This window comes from Amblyomma americanum, chromosome 1, assembly GCF_052857255.1.
Source record: "Amblyomma americanum isolate KBUSLIRL-KWMA chromosome 1, ASM5285725v1, whole genome shotgun sequence".
NCBI classification, from domain to species: domain Eukaryota; kingdom Metazoa; phylum Arthropoda; class Arachnida; order Ixodida; family Ixodidae; genus Amblyomma; species Amblyomma americanum.
The window spans coordinates 158,888,976-158,902,488 of NC_135497.1; the positions used below are offsets into that span (position 1 = coordinate 158,888,976).

Here is a 13,513-nt window from a genome sequence, read left to right on the forward strand (position 1 = left end):
TGTACACAAACATGGTAGCCAAGCTGACAGCGCAGGCATCATGCCCTTATCCCAAACTCAGCTCCAGACACCTGCCTCCCACTGTATTCACATGCCATGCCCAGACCTCTTTTGAATCTGTACCTGCTTAAGAATGCAAGAAAGTACCCACCTTTTGAACCAATGAAGAAAAACATAACACTATCATTAGCACAAGTACTAAAAGACTGCAAGATGATTCTCATACTAGGTACCACAGCAGGGACCACATTTTACAATGGGTATGCCCACGCTATGCATCAAGCTTGCTAAACAAGCAGTCTTGGGTGCAAAACTATGCATGTGAATACAGCCGAAATTTGCTCACGAGCAAGATATCATTTTTAGAAGAGTCAAAAAGAATGCAAAACAGTGTTCTAATCTCACCATCTATTCTCGCAACATGCAGTTCCATTAGCACCATTAGCAAGTCAAGAACAATGAATGTGGCATCTGGCAAGTCATTACAGCAAACTCAAGCGTAGTATTTGATCCTGCATTAAAAGATAAGTCATTTCTTTCCGCATTCTAAGTGTATGTTGCAGGTTCATGGACTTATTTTGTTTCCAACGAAGGCACCAGTTACAGGACTTCATGTGCTATTTTATATTTACATTTGATGTTTCTGTACTGCTCTACAAAGCTACTCTGCATGCAGTTTTCTATTGCCAAGCCACAATTGGTTTGGTTTGGTTTATGAGGGTTTAACGTCCCAAAGCGACTCAGGCTATGAGGGACGCCGTAGTGAAGGGCTCCGGAAATTTCGACCACCTGGGGTTCTTTAACGTGCACTGACATCGCACAGTACACGGGCCTCTAGAATTTCGCCTCCATCGAAATTCGACCGCCGCGGCTGGGATCGAACCCGCGCCTTTCGAGCCAGCAGCCGAGCACCATAACCACTCAGCCACCGCGGCGGTCCAAGCCACAATTGAATTTGGGCAATGGTGTTCACTGGAGCTAATGAAGAGTCAAAGGCAAAAAACAAGACATACAAAGTAGTCTGCGATACATCCATGTGAGCAATCACCTAGCTTGCCCAACAGGCCACTTCAAGAAGGACACTCTATTTATTTATCTTATGTTGCTGTTGCAAACAGTTTCTCCCATGCTGCTCTTATAGCTTGCAACCAGGAAGAACAGCACCAAAAAATTCTTGCCAAAGCACATAGCACTTGGTTTTCATTTCAAATGAATAAGGTTTGGTTTATGGGGTTTAACATCCAGAAGTGACTCAGGCTATAAGGGATGCTTTAAATGAAATAAGAAAAATGCTGTTTTGTGCGCGATACAATAATGAATTCAATATAAAAACAATATATATTTTTGATCAGAAGAATTGCCCCTAAAACTGGTGGCGCAGGCACGTTCGTTGCACGGCAATTGGTGAGGGCAGTTCTGCAGCCACGTATTGTTTATCAAGCCCAGTTTCAACATCTTACAAGAGCCCAGTGGGATCGCCTTGAAGCCGTGAACCGAGAGGCTATGAGGACCATTACGTGCCTTCCATGCATCACACCGGTCATAGCTTTACAAGAGAATGCGCAGCTCAATACCATTGATGAGCTGGTGCAGCAGCGCCATGAAGCGCGCAGCCTTAAGGCGTCTACCGCACTCCACGCATGCACTGAGAACTTATGCAACGTCACACTCCATTCTTCAGCTGCCAACGCCAGTTCTTCCCCCATGGAAGTTTGTACAGCTCAGCGACAACAAGCCAACAGATAATCGACGGCCAACATCTGCTCATTCAGCATCATTGCTTCGCCAGAAATTTGAGGAACAAGATGCTTGCCTGCCTAAAGGATCCATTGTTTTCTACGTAGACGCAAGCATACAAGACTGCAAAGCAACAACAGCTATCTACTGCCCGTGCAGACCTGCCCTGAATCAAACATCTTGGTTTCAGCTTACGGAACCCCCTTCGTCCTTTTGTGCTGAGCTCGTTGCAGTTCAAGAAGCACTCTGCTCCGTGGCCGACATAACTATGCTCCCTGCAGCCCGCGTTGTCATCCGCACTGATGCCCTTCAAGCTGTCCGGCTGCTACTACGTGTTAGCCGCTGTCCCACGATATGTCAGGACATCCACCGGCTCGCGGCACGCATCCCGCAGCCAGTACGTATTGAGTGGGTCCCACAGGATCTGCTGACCTATCAAAGACAGGCAGATTTAGCGACCCGCCTTGCGAATCCAAACTCATCACCGCCTCGGCTCCTTCATTTGGACAATTTTACCCTCCTTTCATCAAGAAAGGAACTCCTCCGGCGCCGCACACATGCTCTCATCCCTCCGTGTGCGGTAACCCTCCCCTGCGGTCTTACCCGTGCAGAGGAGGTTGCGCTTAGGAGGATCCGGGTCAGGGTTGCTCTCACACCAGCCATCACTCGGAAGTGGCCTCAGTACCGAGAATTGTTTCCTCGGCCAGGGTGTCCGGTATGTAAACACGAGGACATTGAGGCCGACATTCATCAATTCATCACTTACTGGGGACTGCCCAGCTCTCAAGCCTAGAAGGATCCGGCACCTGATGGTAGCAGGTCTTTCACCAAGCAACCCTTCTTCATACATTGCCTGGACGCAGGGACCGTACTATCGTTCTTTACTGGACTTCATCAAATCCGCTAACCTTTTTCCATTCATTTAGGCCATTCATCACACCTTCACCCATCATTGATGCCCTGGGGCAATAAATTTCACTTAAAAAAAAAAAAACGCCATCAGCGAGGACAGTAAAAATAAATACTTCAGAGGCATGATACAGTAGCTTTTATTGTTTGCATCAACAATAGGCTTCTTAGCAGTTGCATAACAAATATATTATCTTTGGTATATGCTTTCAACACTTCACACCAAACTTTTACAGGCAGGGCAAAAAGTGCATAAAAGCATCACAACCGCAAGTCTGGGTTAATGAATATTAACCATATGCAAGACATTTCATCCATGTGACAATGAAATACTTAGGCACCACAGTAAAGGACCAAGAGGAATATATCTAGAGCCACAAGAAATCATACTTCTTGAAAAGTAGTGTGCATCTAGGTACATGTAGCTTGGTCTGCTATAACACACTGTAGAAGCACCAGAAATCTGATGTCATATCTGTCAAGTACGACAGACAACAATCTCAGCTAACAACCAACCATAGAACCTACATATTAATAACAGTAATAAACATAATGTACAATTGGGCTGTGCCACTGGTACAACAACAGACAACCTGAAATGTAGAACTGCTATTCTAGAGCTTATTCGATGATATGAGCATTTATAGAGCTACAACCAGAACTTCTCTTGAACACTGGCACAAGGTAAATCCTGCCACAACATCCAGTGTACCCATGCTCTACAAAAGAAGTGAAAGCACTTATCACCGCAAGTCCAGCATGCACAAGGAACTTTTTTTGCTTTCACAAAGTTTGGTGTGGCACATGTCAAGCTAATGAAGGCTGTTTTGTAAAACTCTTGCAAAACTCCACCTTTTTGTGGGAACCACACATCTTTTCCTATAATAATTGGGAAGATTTGCGCTATTGCACATAGTCTATAAAACTAAAGTACCATTAAAAAAAAAAACTACTACTTTGAAAAAGATGCTGAAAACGTTTGAAATTCTAGTTTCTACCCAATGTATACCATGCCTCAGTGTTAGTGAGAGCAACTTCAAAAAGAGTTAAAAAAGCAGAACTGATAAAACATGGCAGAATTTAACACCCATATTGCAAGCTATCTTTTATTTAATCAGCAGCAATCTAAAATGAACACACACCCCCATTACATCTGGCACCATTATAAGGAGAGGCTGCAGAGTGTGGTAAAACATACCCCAAAAATCTACACCAAAGATGCCAATATGTTTTCACAACATGTAGTGTGCATTATAAGCAGATCGGTCAGTGAGACATAAAGTTTACCTTTTAAAAAAGCTCATCATAATGAAGAAGGAAGAAAACAAGTCGATTGCAAATTATCAAACCTTCCCCAGCTAAGAGAAAGGTTTGGTGTGCTTCACAGGATTTAGTCAAGTAGGCAGTTTGATATAAAAAAAAACTTCCGGCACCATGTGGTCCAGTCTAAGAAACCTGTACCAGTACAAAGTAAGGCTCTATATAAAATATTTAATGACCTTTTATCTTAAGGAGTGAGTCCAATATAATACAGGGTCAGCTAGGTTGCATGAAATAAGTGAGAAAATAAGAAAATCACATCATACAACACCTACATAAGCTGAAGTAAAACATTTCTGCTTCCCACAAAAAAGAAATAGAAGAAAATGTTGCAAGGAACCTTGCAGAGAATATTTTTGCAAGCATTGACACAGATCATAATAATGGGCACACAGATATAAACTGCTTGGCAAAGCAATTTTTTTTTTTGCATTTGCATTCTGTCACAAAGACTAAAGCAACAAAAAGGTTAAGATATATGTCTGAAGTTATTATCACTCACATGCTATACATAAAAGTGCGAAGCAAATGAAACAGGGTACGCTTGAACATACCAGTGACTACAGTAAAAAATTCCACAACTCTTAGCGTCCTCTGCACTCTGTGCCACATCCTGCACACTACAAGCATGAGACCTTAACTTTAACTTGCAATGTCATTTCTGTAGAGAAAAAGGCAGACTTTGGCATTTCAGGGGTGGCAGAACAGCCACATCAGCGAAAACTGATCCAGATGGCTTATGCACACTTTAATACAGGGTTTCTACCCGAGGCACTCAATGAATCGAGTAACAATAACAGTGAGCCCATCGACCTCAACCTCCTCCTTATGCAGGCATTTCACTTCTACTTTCTGTGAGATCAAGCTACTTTAACAAAAAGGTAGAAAAAGTGCAACACATTTCACCAAAGACTGTAATGAAGGCCGAAATTAAGGCCCCTAAGAATGCATAAATAACCAGGTCAATAATTTGCGAAAAGGGCTGCAGCTTACTAGTGCAGTGATAAATGTTATTGTCAGCCCATAGCTGTGGTTGCTTGCAGCAACTTTCATTCCATGTTTGGCAGAAGTTTTTCAAACTACAACATACCCCTCTTTCAGAGATAACAAAAGCATTGTTGACGATCACAAAATCACAGAACTTTTGGCATTAGGGGTACAAAGAATAGAGAAAAACTTAAATATGTGAAATAACTATGTATCAAACAAAGCAGAGCAGAATATAGTTATATGGCAAAGAAGTTCACTGCAGCAAAAGCTACAATTGCAGGCTCATGAATACTGCCCCCATATGGATGGCACTGTCAGCTGATATGACTGCTGTGCTTGGATGCTTTGGCGGATGCTGGCTGGTATTTGTACCACACCACCTGTAGCAGAATGGCAACATCTAAGGACACCTGGAGAGTACCACAAACCCAGAACTGCATTGGTGCCAAGCGCATAACGAAGTAGGCTGTCTTAAAAACATCACCCACTGTCCACATGAGCACCATCTGAGTGCTGAAAGAAACAAAACAAACATGGCGTAATTTTTGTTGGTTTGCAGTTGCACTGTACATCAGCATCTGAGATAAAAAATAAAAATGAACAGCACATATGGCTTCACCAACAGTAAATAGAAGTCCAGAACTGCGATTTCAGAAACACGGAATTAAAAATCTGGTACTCAAAGATCATTACTGTTTAAATCATAGCAGTCATCTGATCACTTTGAAAGAAAACAAAGGAAAAGAATAAGAGAATATAAAAATACACAAAACACACAAAACATTCATACATTGTACCTTTAAACTTAAATACTCACTTATGTAGCTGGGAAAGAATACAGTGAGTCTTTGGAACTCTGTACTTTTGACCAAACACGAAATTAAAATTTAGCATGGTACTAACTGGCAATAAAATGATACCTTTCTTCTCACAGGCAACAGCTACAATAACACCAAAGAAAACTGCTGCATATTCATAAGGTTGACTGCCATATTGTTCACTACACAGGGTGTTTCAAGTAAAACTGTTGGCAACTTTTAAAAATAGGCTTTTTGAGTTAGAAAGGTGCTTTTTTCAGCATAGTCAGCGGTGTAGTGCATCAGAAAGCTAAGACGTGCTAACTCGCAGGCTGGTTAACTACTAATACTGAACAGTTAACTTTTTAGCTATTACTGTTAGGCTCCTTATTTACTGAGAGGCTTGGAACCCACCGTAAGTAATATCTATATGAGTTTTTAGAATTTCGAAAATGCCATTCTCGTCGCTACTGCAGTGCAAGAAATTTTGGGGCCGTACTTGGGTGAAAGCAAAACCAATGAACCTAGAAAGAGAGCTTGGCACACCTACAAGATGTGTCACACAGCAATGCGGGTGTCATGTGCTACTTTCACAGTGTCAGATTGGGAGCGGTGAGTGGGCAAAGAGCACTTGACAGGTGTGCCGATGTGCGATGCCTGCTGGCTAGCATGTCTCAGCTGTATTCTGATGCACTACACTGTTGACAATGCTGTGCCGAAAAAAGCACTCTTCTAACACAAAAAGCCTACTTTTAAAAAGTCCTGACAGTCATAGGTGAAACACCGTATAGAAAGCAAAAACAATACAATGGCAAAACTGATGCCACTGGCTGCTGAAAACAAAACTATGGAGCACTGAAGAGCAGAAAGTATCATGAAATGTGTTATTTCGTAGCTTCATGCATATTGCTTCCTTTTCATTTTCAGCGTTTTTATTTGCGCTGTAACAATCCTGTTTTTTACAAAGCAATCCAGGACATGGTCCCCACCATGATGGCTTCAGCAGCCAGAATATGAAAGCATAACGCATTGCCAAAAAGCCCGCAGAAATTACCTTTCTTTGCTCTTTGCAGTGAACTACCACCTATAAGTTCTTTCAAAATCTAAGATGGATCGCTTCTTCAAGAGAAACTTGCAGTACTCTGTGGACACACCCCATGGTGCCACTGTCTGGTAAGCATTTATCTTCTAAGCCCAAGACTAAGCGCATGACTGTCAGATGCCCTAGGTTCACTCATCATAATAGTGAAAGACAAAGTCAACCAGGCATATGATAATGTGCACCTGACATCCTTGAGATGAGCCTTGCACCATACGACACCCGCCTCCAAACAATAGAGCAGGCCCTTCCCTTGCTGCACCTACCCAATCCCCCCCCATCAATCCCGCCCACCTACCCCACAGAACCCCCTACCCAACCCACCTGCCCTCACCCCACCCAAGCTACAGTATGGCGGCACGACCACCTAATTCCTTATCAGTTCTGCAGTGGAACTGCCGCCGCTTCCGGGACAAGCACGTACCCCTCCAACTCCTCCTCCCCACACTTCCCACGCCCCACATCCTCCTCCTTCAGGACACACATGCCCCTGCCACACTTCCCAGATACACAACTGCTCACTCGGATGCAACGAATACACCCAGGGCTTCCACACTCATACATCGCTCCATTGCACACCAAACGCATCAGATCACCTCCAAGACGCCCTGCGTGATCACATAAATCATACAAGATACACACTCCACACCATCTATTTTTATTGCAAATATATACCACCCACCGCCTCATCCGATGGCTTCATTGGAAACGCTACCGTGCGATCTCCATCGTATTGCAGGCAAGCATCCATTGATTATCGGAGGGGACTTCAACACTCAACATACTGACTGGGGCTACCATACAAACCACGGGACGAGGAAGGCGACTCTGGTCCTTGGCACAAGAGCTCCGCCTCACAATACACAACAACTTTAACACTCCCACGAGAATTGGCAACAGTGTCAGCGCGGACACCAGCCCGGAGTTGACACTAAGCCGCAACCTTGTGGGCATTACATGGAACACAACACATCACACATTAGGGGAGCGATCATTACATCCTCTCCGTTGCAGTACCGTACTAACAAAGAATGACCCTTCACCTAACACACAAACTCACCAACTGGGATGCGGTCCGTGCCGCACGGGCGGCCCTTCCTGACGCTCCCATTACAGACATCGACCAGCGGGTGGCATCACTCATGAACGATGTCTCCGCACACACTCGAACCCTTGACACCACACCAGATACGCCCACCATCGACACTCGCCTGGCCCACCTATGGGAGGCCCACCATAGCATCCTAGAGCGCTGGAAAGGGCAAAAGCTCAATCGGAGCCTTAAAAAGCGGCTAGCCGCACTGCAAACACAAATTACTGAGCACTCTGAGGAGCTCTGCCGATCCAACTGGGGACAGATTTGCGATAGTATGGCTGGCAATCTGTCCTCCAAATGCAGTTGGCAACTCCTCCGTCACTTTATTGACCCCACGCAGTCCAAAACAGCCGCACAACACCACATCACATGCCTTATACACAGGACCGACCTTTCTCCTGACGCACTCATCGACACACTTAGGAACACACATACAACTCCCGGTACCTCAAACCCCCTGCCCCCCTGTGCCGGCACCCCGAATGCCAATCTCGACGCGGAGATTATGGAAGCAGAAGTCAGAGCGGCCCTCCCGACTCTCCTCTCTAACTCCACTCCAGGAGTTGACCGTATCTCCAATAGCATGCTCCACAATTTGGACGATCAGTCGATTGCCCAGCTCATGGGGTACTCCAACACATGCTGGCAGGAGGGTATCCTTCCACAATCCTGGCGTCACGCCAAAATCTTATTCATACCCAAGCCCCACAAACCCCTTACACTTGCAAATCTTCGCCCCATTTCACTAGCATCATGCCTGGGCAACCTTTTGGAGCATGTCGCACTCGCCCGACTCACCCAACATATGACGGAGCAAGACCTCTACCCGCACAGCATGGTGGGCTTCCGGGTCCCCACCTGTCGGCACAGGACGCCATGCTCCAGCTCACACAGGATATTTTTGACCCCCTCATACCGGGCCACACAAAAGCTGTCCTCGCCTTGGATCTCTCCAAGGCCTTTGATCGCCTAGACCATCAAGCGATCATGGCGGCGCTCTCCACCCTTGAACATAGGTGGAGGTATGTACACCTATATTCAAGCATTCCTTACTAACCGCACAGTCGAAATTCACTTAGGTCCCCACACATCTCGCCCATACACCCTTAGTGGGGTTGGAACCTCCCAGAGATCTGTCCTCTCCCCTTTCCTCTTCAATGTCACACTCATCCCTTTGCCCGCAAACTACAAACCATCCCTCACCTTTGGCATACAATCTATGCTGATGATATCACTCTATGGACCACCCATGGCAGTGATGGAGACATAGACTACTCTGCAGTCGGCAGCTACCATCACCCAAACACATGCGCGGAGTATCGGACTCTCATGCTCTCCGGAGAAGTCGGAGCTCCTCATACTCCGCCCCACAACCCAAAACTGCCCCACAGCCCCGATAACCGTGACATTGGAAAACCGGTACATCCCGGAGGTACACACTCTTTGGGTACTGGGTCTCCACATCCAGAACAAAGAGAAAAACACTCTCACCATCCAGAAACTCAAGCAGACGGCGGTGTCGATATCCCAACTAATCCGCCGAGTTTCTGGACACCACCGAAGCATGAAGGAGCATGAACTGTGTCGTCTCATTCATGCCTTCGTCCTCAGCCGCTTTCTCTTCACGCTCCCCTACCTGAAACTCCAGGGCACAGAAATCTCCACCCTGGATGCCATGATCCGAACAGCATTTAAGACAGCACTACACCTACCCTTAAATACCTCAACTGAAAAACTCCTCCAGCTAGGCCTACACAACACGATAGGTGAGTTTATCGAGGCCCACCGACAGACGCAATACATGCGTCTCACGAGAACCACCACGGCAGACACATCCTACACACCCTCGGTATCAAGATACCAGCCACGGATCCCACACAGCTCCAGGTCCCCACCACATTCACCACGACCTACTTATTACACCTCTCCCCAAAAACATGCACCCCACCTACCACGAACCCCACCGCAGAGCTCGCGCATGGGCGCTCCACAAACACTATGGCATGGAACCGGATGCCGTGTGGGTGGATGCCGCATGCACAGGCGAGGACGCGGTTGTAGCCATCACGAACCCCTCCCTACAACCGATTGCCACCCTTCACATATCCCCCACTGCCACTTTGGAGGAGGCTGAAGAGGAAGCCATTGCCCTAGCCATCACGCGCACGGAGGCCCGGTATATACTATCGGACTGAATAACTGCCATACTAAATTTCGCCCGCGGGAGAGTTCACGTCCCTGCATTTCGCATACTGAACTCCCTCACCGCACACCCGCCCCGCCACATGGAGCTCATATGGGTGCCTGCCCACTCCGGGAATCCCGGAAACGAGGCTGCCGACGCTTTAGCCCGAGGTTCTCTCAACCGGGCACCGGCGGCCTCCGATCTGGGGTTCTCACAGGAGCTCATGCATTCCTTCAGAAAACTGGCACAGGCCTGCAAAGCCGAGCGTCGGCTGCACCCCCCACCCCATCCCTCCCTCGAAAATTAGCACTAGACACTTTGGAGGCGGCTCCAAACACGTACCTTACCTTCCCCTTATATACGCTCGCGCTATCACCAAGTCCACACAAACCCCTCCTGTACCCTCTGCCACCACCCCAAAGCCACTCTCGATCATATCCTTTTCCTCTGCCCGGCGGATCCTCCACCGCGGGGCCTGGAGCACCTTACCACTTGGGAGGCTTGGGAGACCATACTGCACTCCGAGGACCCGGGCAAGCAAGCCATCGCCACAGGCCGGGCTGCCAGCGTCATGAGCCTCCAGGACATGAATGTTTGAGTGCAGTGGGGCCGTGCGGGGGCCAAAGGACCTGCGCGTCCTAAACTCCCCTGTGTCTAATAAAGTTTCCAACACCAGCACCTTCACAAGCAGCACTTTGCCTATAGTGTTAGCGAGTCCCAGGCCCTCTAATGAGATGTGAACCCTCTGGAAAGCTGAGCACCTGGTCAGGGACATTACTTTTCAATAAAAAATTGGTGAGTTTCCATCAGTACTGCAACTAGGCCGAGAGCCTTCTGAATGCAAGGCAGGTGCTCTGCCCTGATGTTACCACTGCAGCTCTAGCCACAGAAAAAAATTCAGGTGGTTTAAGGAGCTTTCAATTACAAAGCACTCCATAGTTAAGTGCACCTTTGACCAAAAAAAAAAACTGCAGTTCGATCTTGATCCATGGTTTGCTAGGTCCCTGGGAACCAAAATTCTTCCCTAAAATGACTGGTTTATGGTTAATGGGGTTGAACGTCCCAAAGCAACTCAGACTATGAGGGATGCTGTAGTGGGGGCAACTGGATAATATCGACCACCTGGGGTTCTTTAGTGTGCACTTACATCGCATAGTACACAGGCGTCTCCATTGAAATGTGACCGCTGTGGCCGGGACCGAACCCGCGTCTTTTTGGTCAGATGCCGAGTACCATAACCACTGAGCCACTACAGCAGCTCCTCCCTAAAACGAGGAATTTCAAAAGATCAAATGCAAAAATGCAACGATGTGCTATCCTACATTACATGAAAACTTGCTACCTTCTCATTCTTTCATATGATGATGCAGATGGCCTTAAGGTGTTTCAATCACACTGATTAGGTACCTTACCTGCATTCCACAAGTGGATGAAAAGCTAGTCCATACATTAAATTTTAAAATTTTTAGCTTATTTTCCTGGCAGTCTTTCAAATGTTTGAAAGCAAAATATATTTTGTACTACTTCACTTCGCTCATAAGTACAAGAATTGAATGCCTTAAAGGGAAACTCTAGGGGTTTATAAAACATATTGGTACAAAAAAATGTTTTTCAAAATACCAAGACTTTTAAAATCACAGAAATAAGGAAACCGAAACCGAAACTGGGTTCTGGCCAAACTATGACGTCATGGATACTGCCCCAAGACTTACTGTGTCCACATAGATTGATTGGCCAAACTGGCGACTGCAAGCAATAGCTTGGTTCATTATTTGTCTGAAGCAACTAAAAACAAACACAAAATTTCTCTTCAAGCAAATGCAGAGAAAATATCAACGAACGTGCCAACCTGTTACGTCGCATGCGCAAGGTTTCCCATTGAAATCGCCGCAATTGAGGTCATAAAATTGAAAATTTTTAAATCTTATTTGCGCTTCAACAAGCCATCTCCTGGCTGCAATATTTGGTACAAATTACCAGAAAGCTACATAGAACGTATGCTGAAAGTTTCAGTAAAATCTGTAGAGGTATAAAAAAAACATCAGAGTTGCCCTTTAAGGCCAGGAAATCAAAATTTGGACTAAAGTCAAGAAACCCAGAATCAAGTTTCATGAATCCACTTAGTACAAAGTTTAGGGGAACTGCCCAAGGCTGAGTAGATTTGTAATAAGGGAGTACTTATTAGCATCCACCCAGTGCAGCTGTACAGAAACAAAGCTTTCCTTTGTAGCTTGGGTGGACCCTAATAAGTACTTATTCCCTTATTATGAAATAAACTTTAGCCTGCATTCTTAATGCACTGACAGCACATACTATTGAATCCAAGCAGAAGTGCCAGAGGCAAACGTTGGAGCATAGTAGTTTAACTACATGATGCTCAATGTTCCCCAGTGGGGGGTTTGTGCTCCCATGAAGTTCATTACAGTTGCAGCAGATGAATTCAAAAGGTGATCCTGTCAAGGTGGTAACAGCATGCCTTATAGCTAAAACCAGATACCTGCCAGCATGCTTACACTGTTGGGCAATTTAGTTAAGGCATGGTTCACACAAAGGTCATTAGGAACAAGTGCCTCATTCGAATAAATGTACTAAAGGTGCAGGTGTGCAAAAAAGTGTCTGCCATAAGCACTGCACCATGTTCTTCACCCTTTGCAGTCGTGGCAAGTGTAATGACGTGCGCCACACAAAGCCCCAATGACAATAATCACAAGAAAGGCAAGGCAGAAAGGAGAGAAGGCAACGAAGAGGAGGAGATGAAACACAGTGCTCGAAGGAACGGCTGTGTGTCCTGTTTGATCCTTCACAATGGCCTAACAGTGGGACCAAAGACGATTTCACAACACCCACTGTGCTTCGGTGCAAGCAGGAAGTCCTATGGCTACCTTCCTTGCTGGAGGCAAACCCCACACAACCCAAGAACGGCATCCACACCTCCTCAGCAAGGCCATCTCTGCACTCTCCCACCTGCTAAAGGACTTGGCGTCCACCTCCACAGCCACTACTGACTGTTCCATGCTGGCCGCATCTGGCTGCGTATTTACTGGCAATTCCGAAATTTCATGGCTTTCCTAACGTGCGAGTCCAGGTTGTGGACAATTTCACCTTTTGTTCAGCACGGCCTCCCGGCATCACACGAGTGTTTGTGGAAGGGCATCTCTGAGGTTCCGCTCAAGCTTGGAGCCTCTGTAAGAGCCATTATTACTCCACCTGGTTGGCCTAGACTGTAACCCTCATTTCTGCTTTCGCCAACCCAACCAGCACCTATGATGTCCAGTTCATAAGGATGCAGTCACGAAAGCAAGCTCGGGTTGAGGACATTGCCACTTACATCTATGAGAAACTGGCTCTTCAAGGCCTGCAATATTACATAGTCCTTGTCT

General features: G+C 46.2%; 1 protein-coding gene across 8 annotated transcripts in view; it reads right to left on the minus strand.

Moving 5' to 3' along the window:
* Positions 1-2,762: 2,762 nt before the first annotated feature.
* The window catches only part of LOC144114046 (solute carrier family 66 member 2), a 50,107-nt gene continuing 39,356 nt past the window's right edge, over positions 2,763-13,513 (minus strand). For 5 of the 8 annotated variants that reach the window (XM_077647492.1, XM_077647490.1, XM_077647494.1 and 2 more), the window contains one exon: positions 2,763-5,469. In XM_077647492.1, coding sequence (XP_077503618.1) covers positions 5,271-5,469 — 199 coding nt within the window. In that variant the 3' untranslated portion in view covers positions 2,763-5,270. Of the gene's footprint in view, positions 5,470-11,280; positions 11,399-13,513 lie in introns of all 8 variants that reach the window. The other 3 variants (XM_077647497.1, XM_077647495.1, XR_013310945.1) reach the window with 2 other exon arrangements.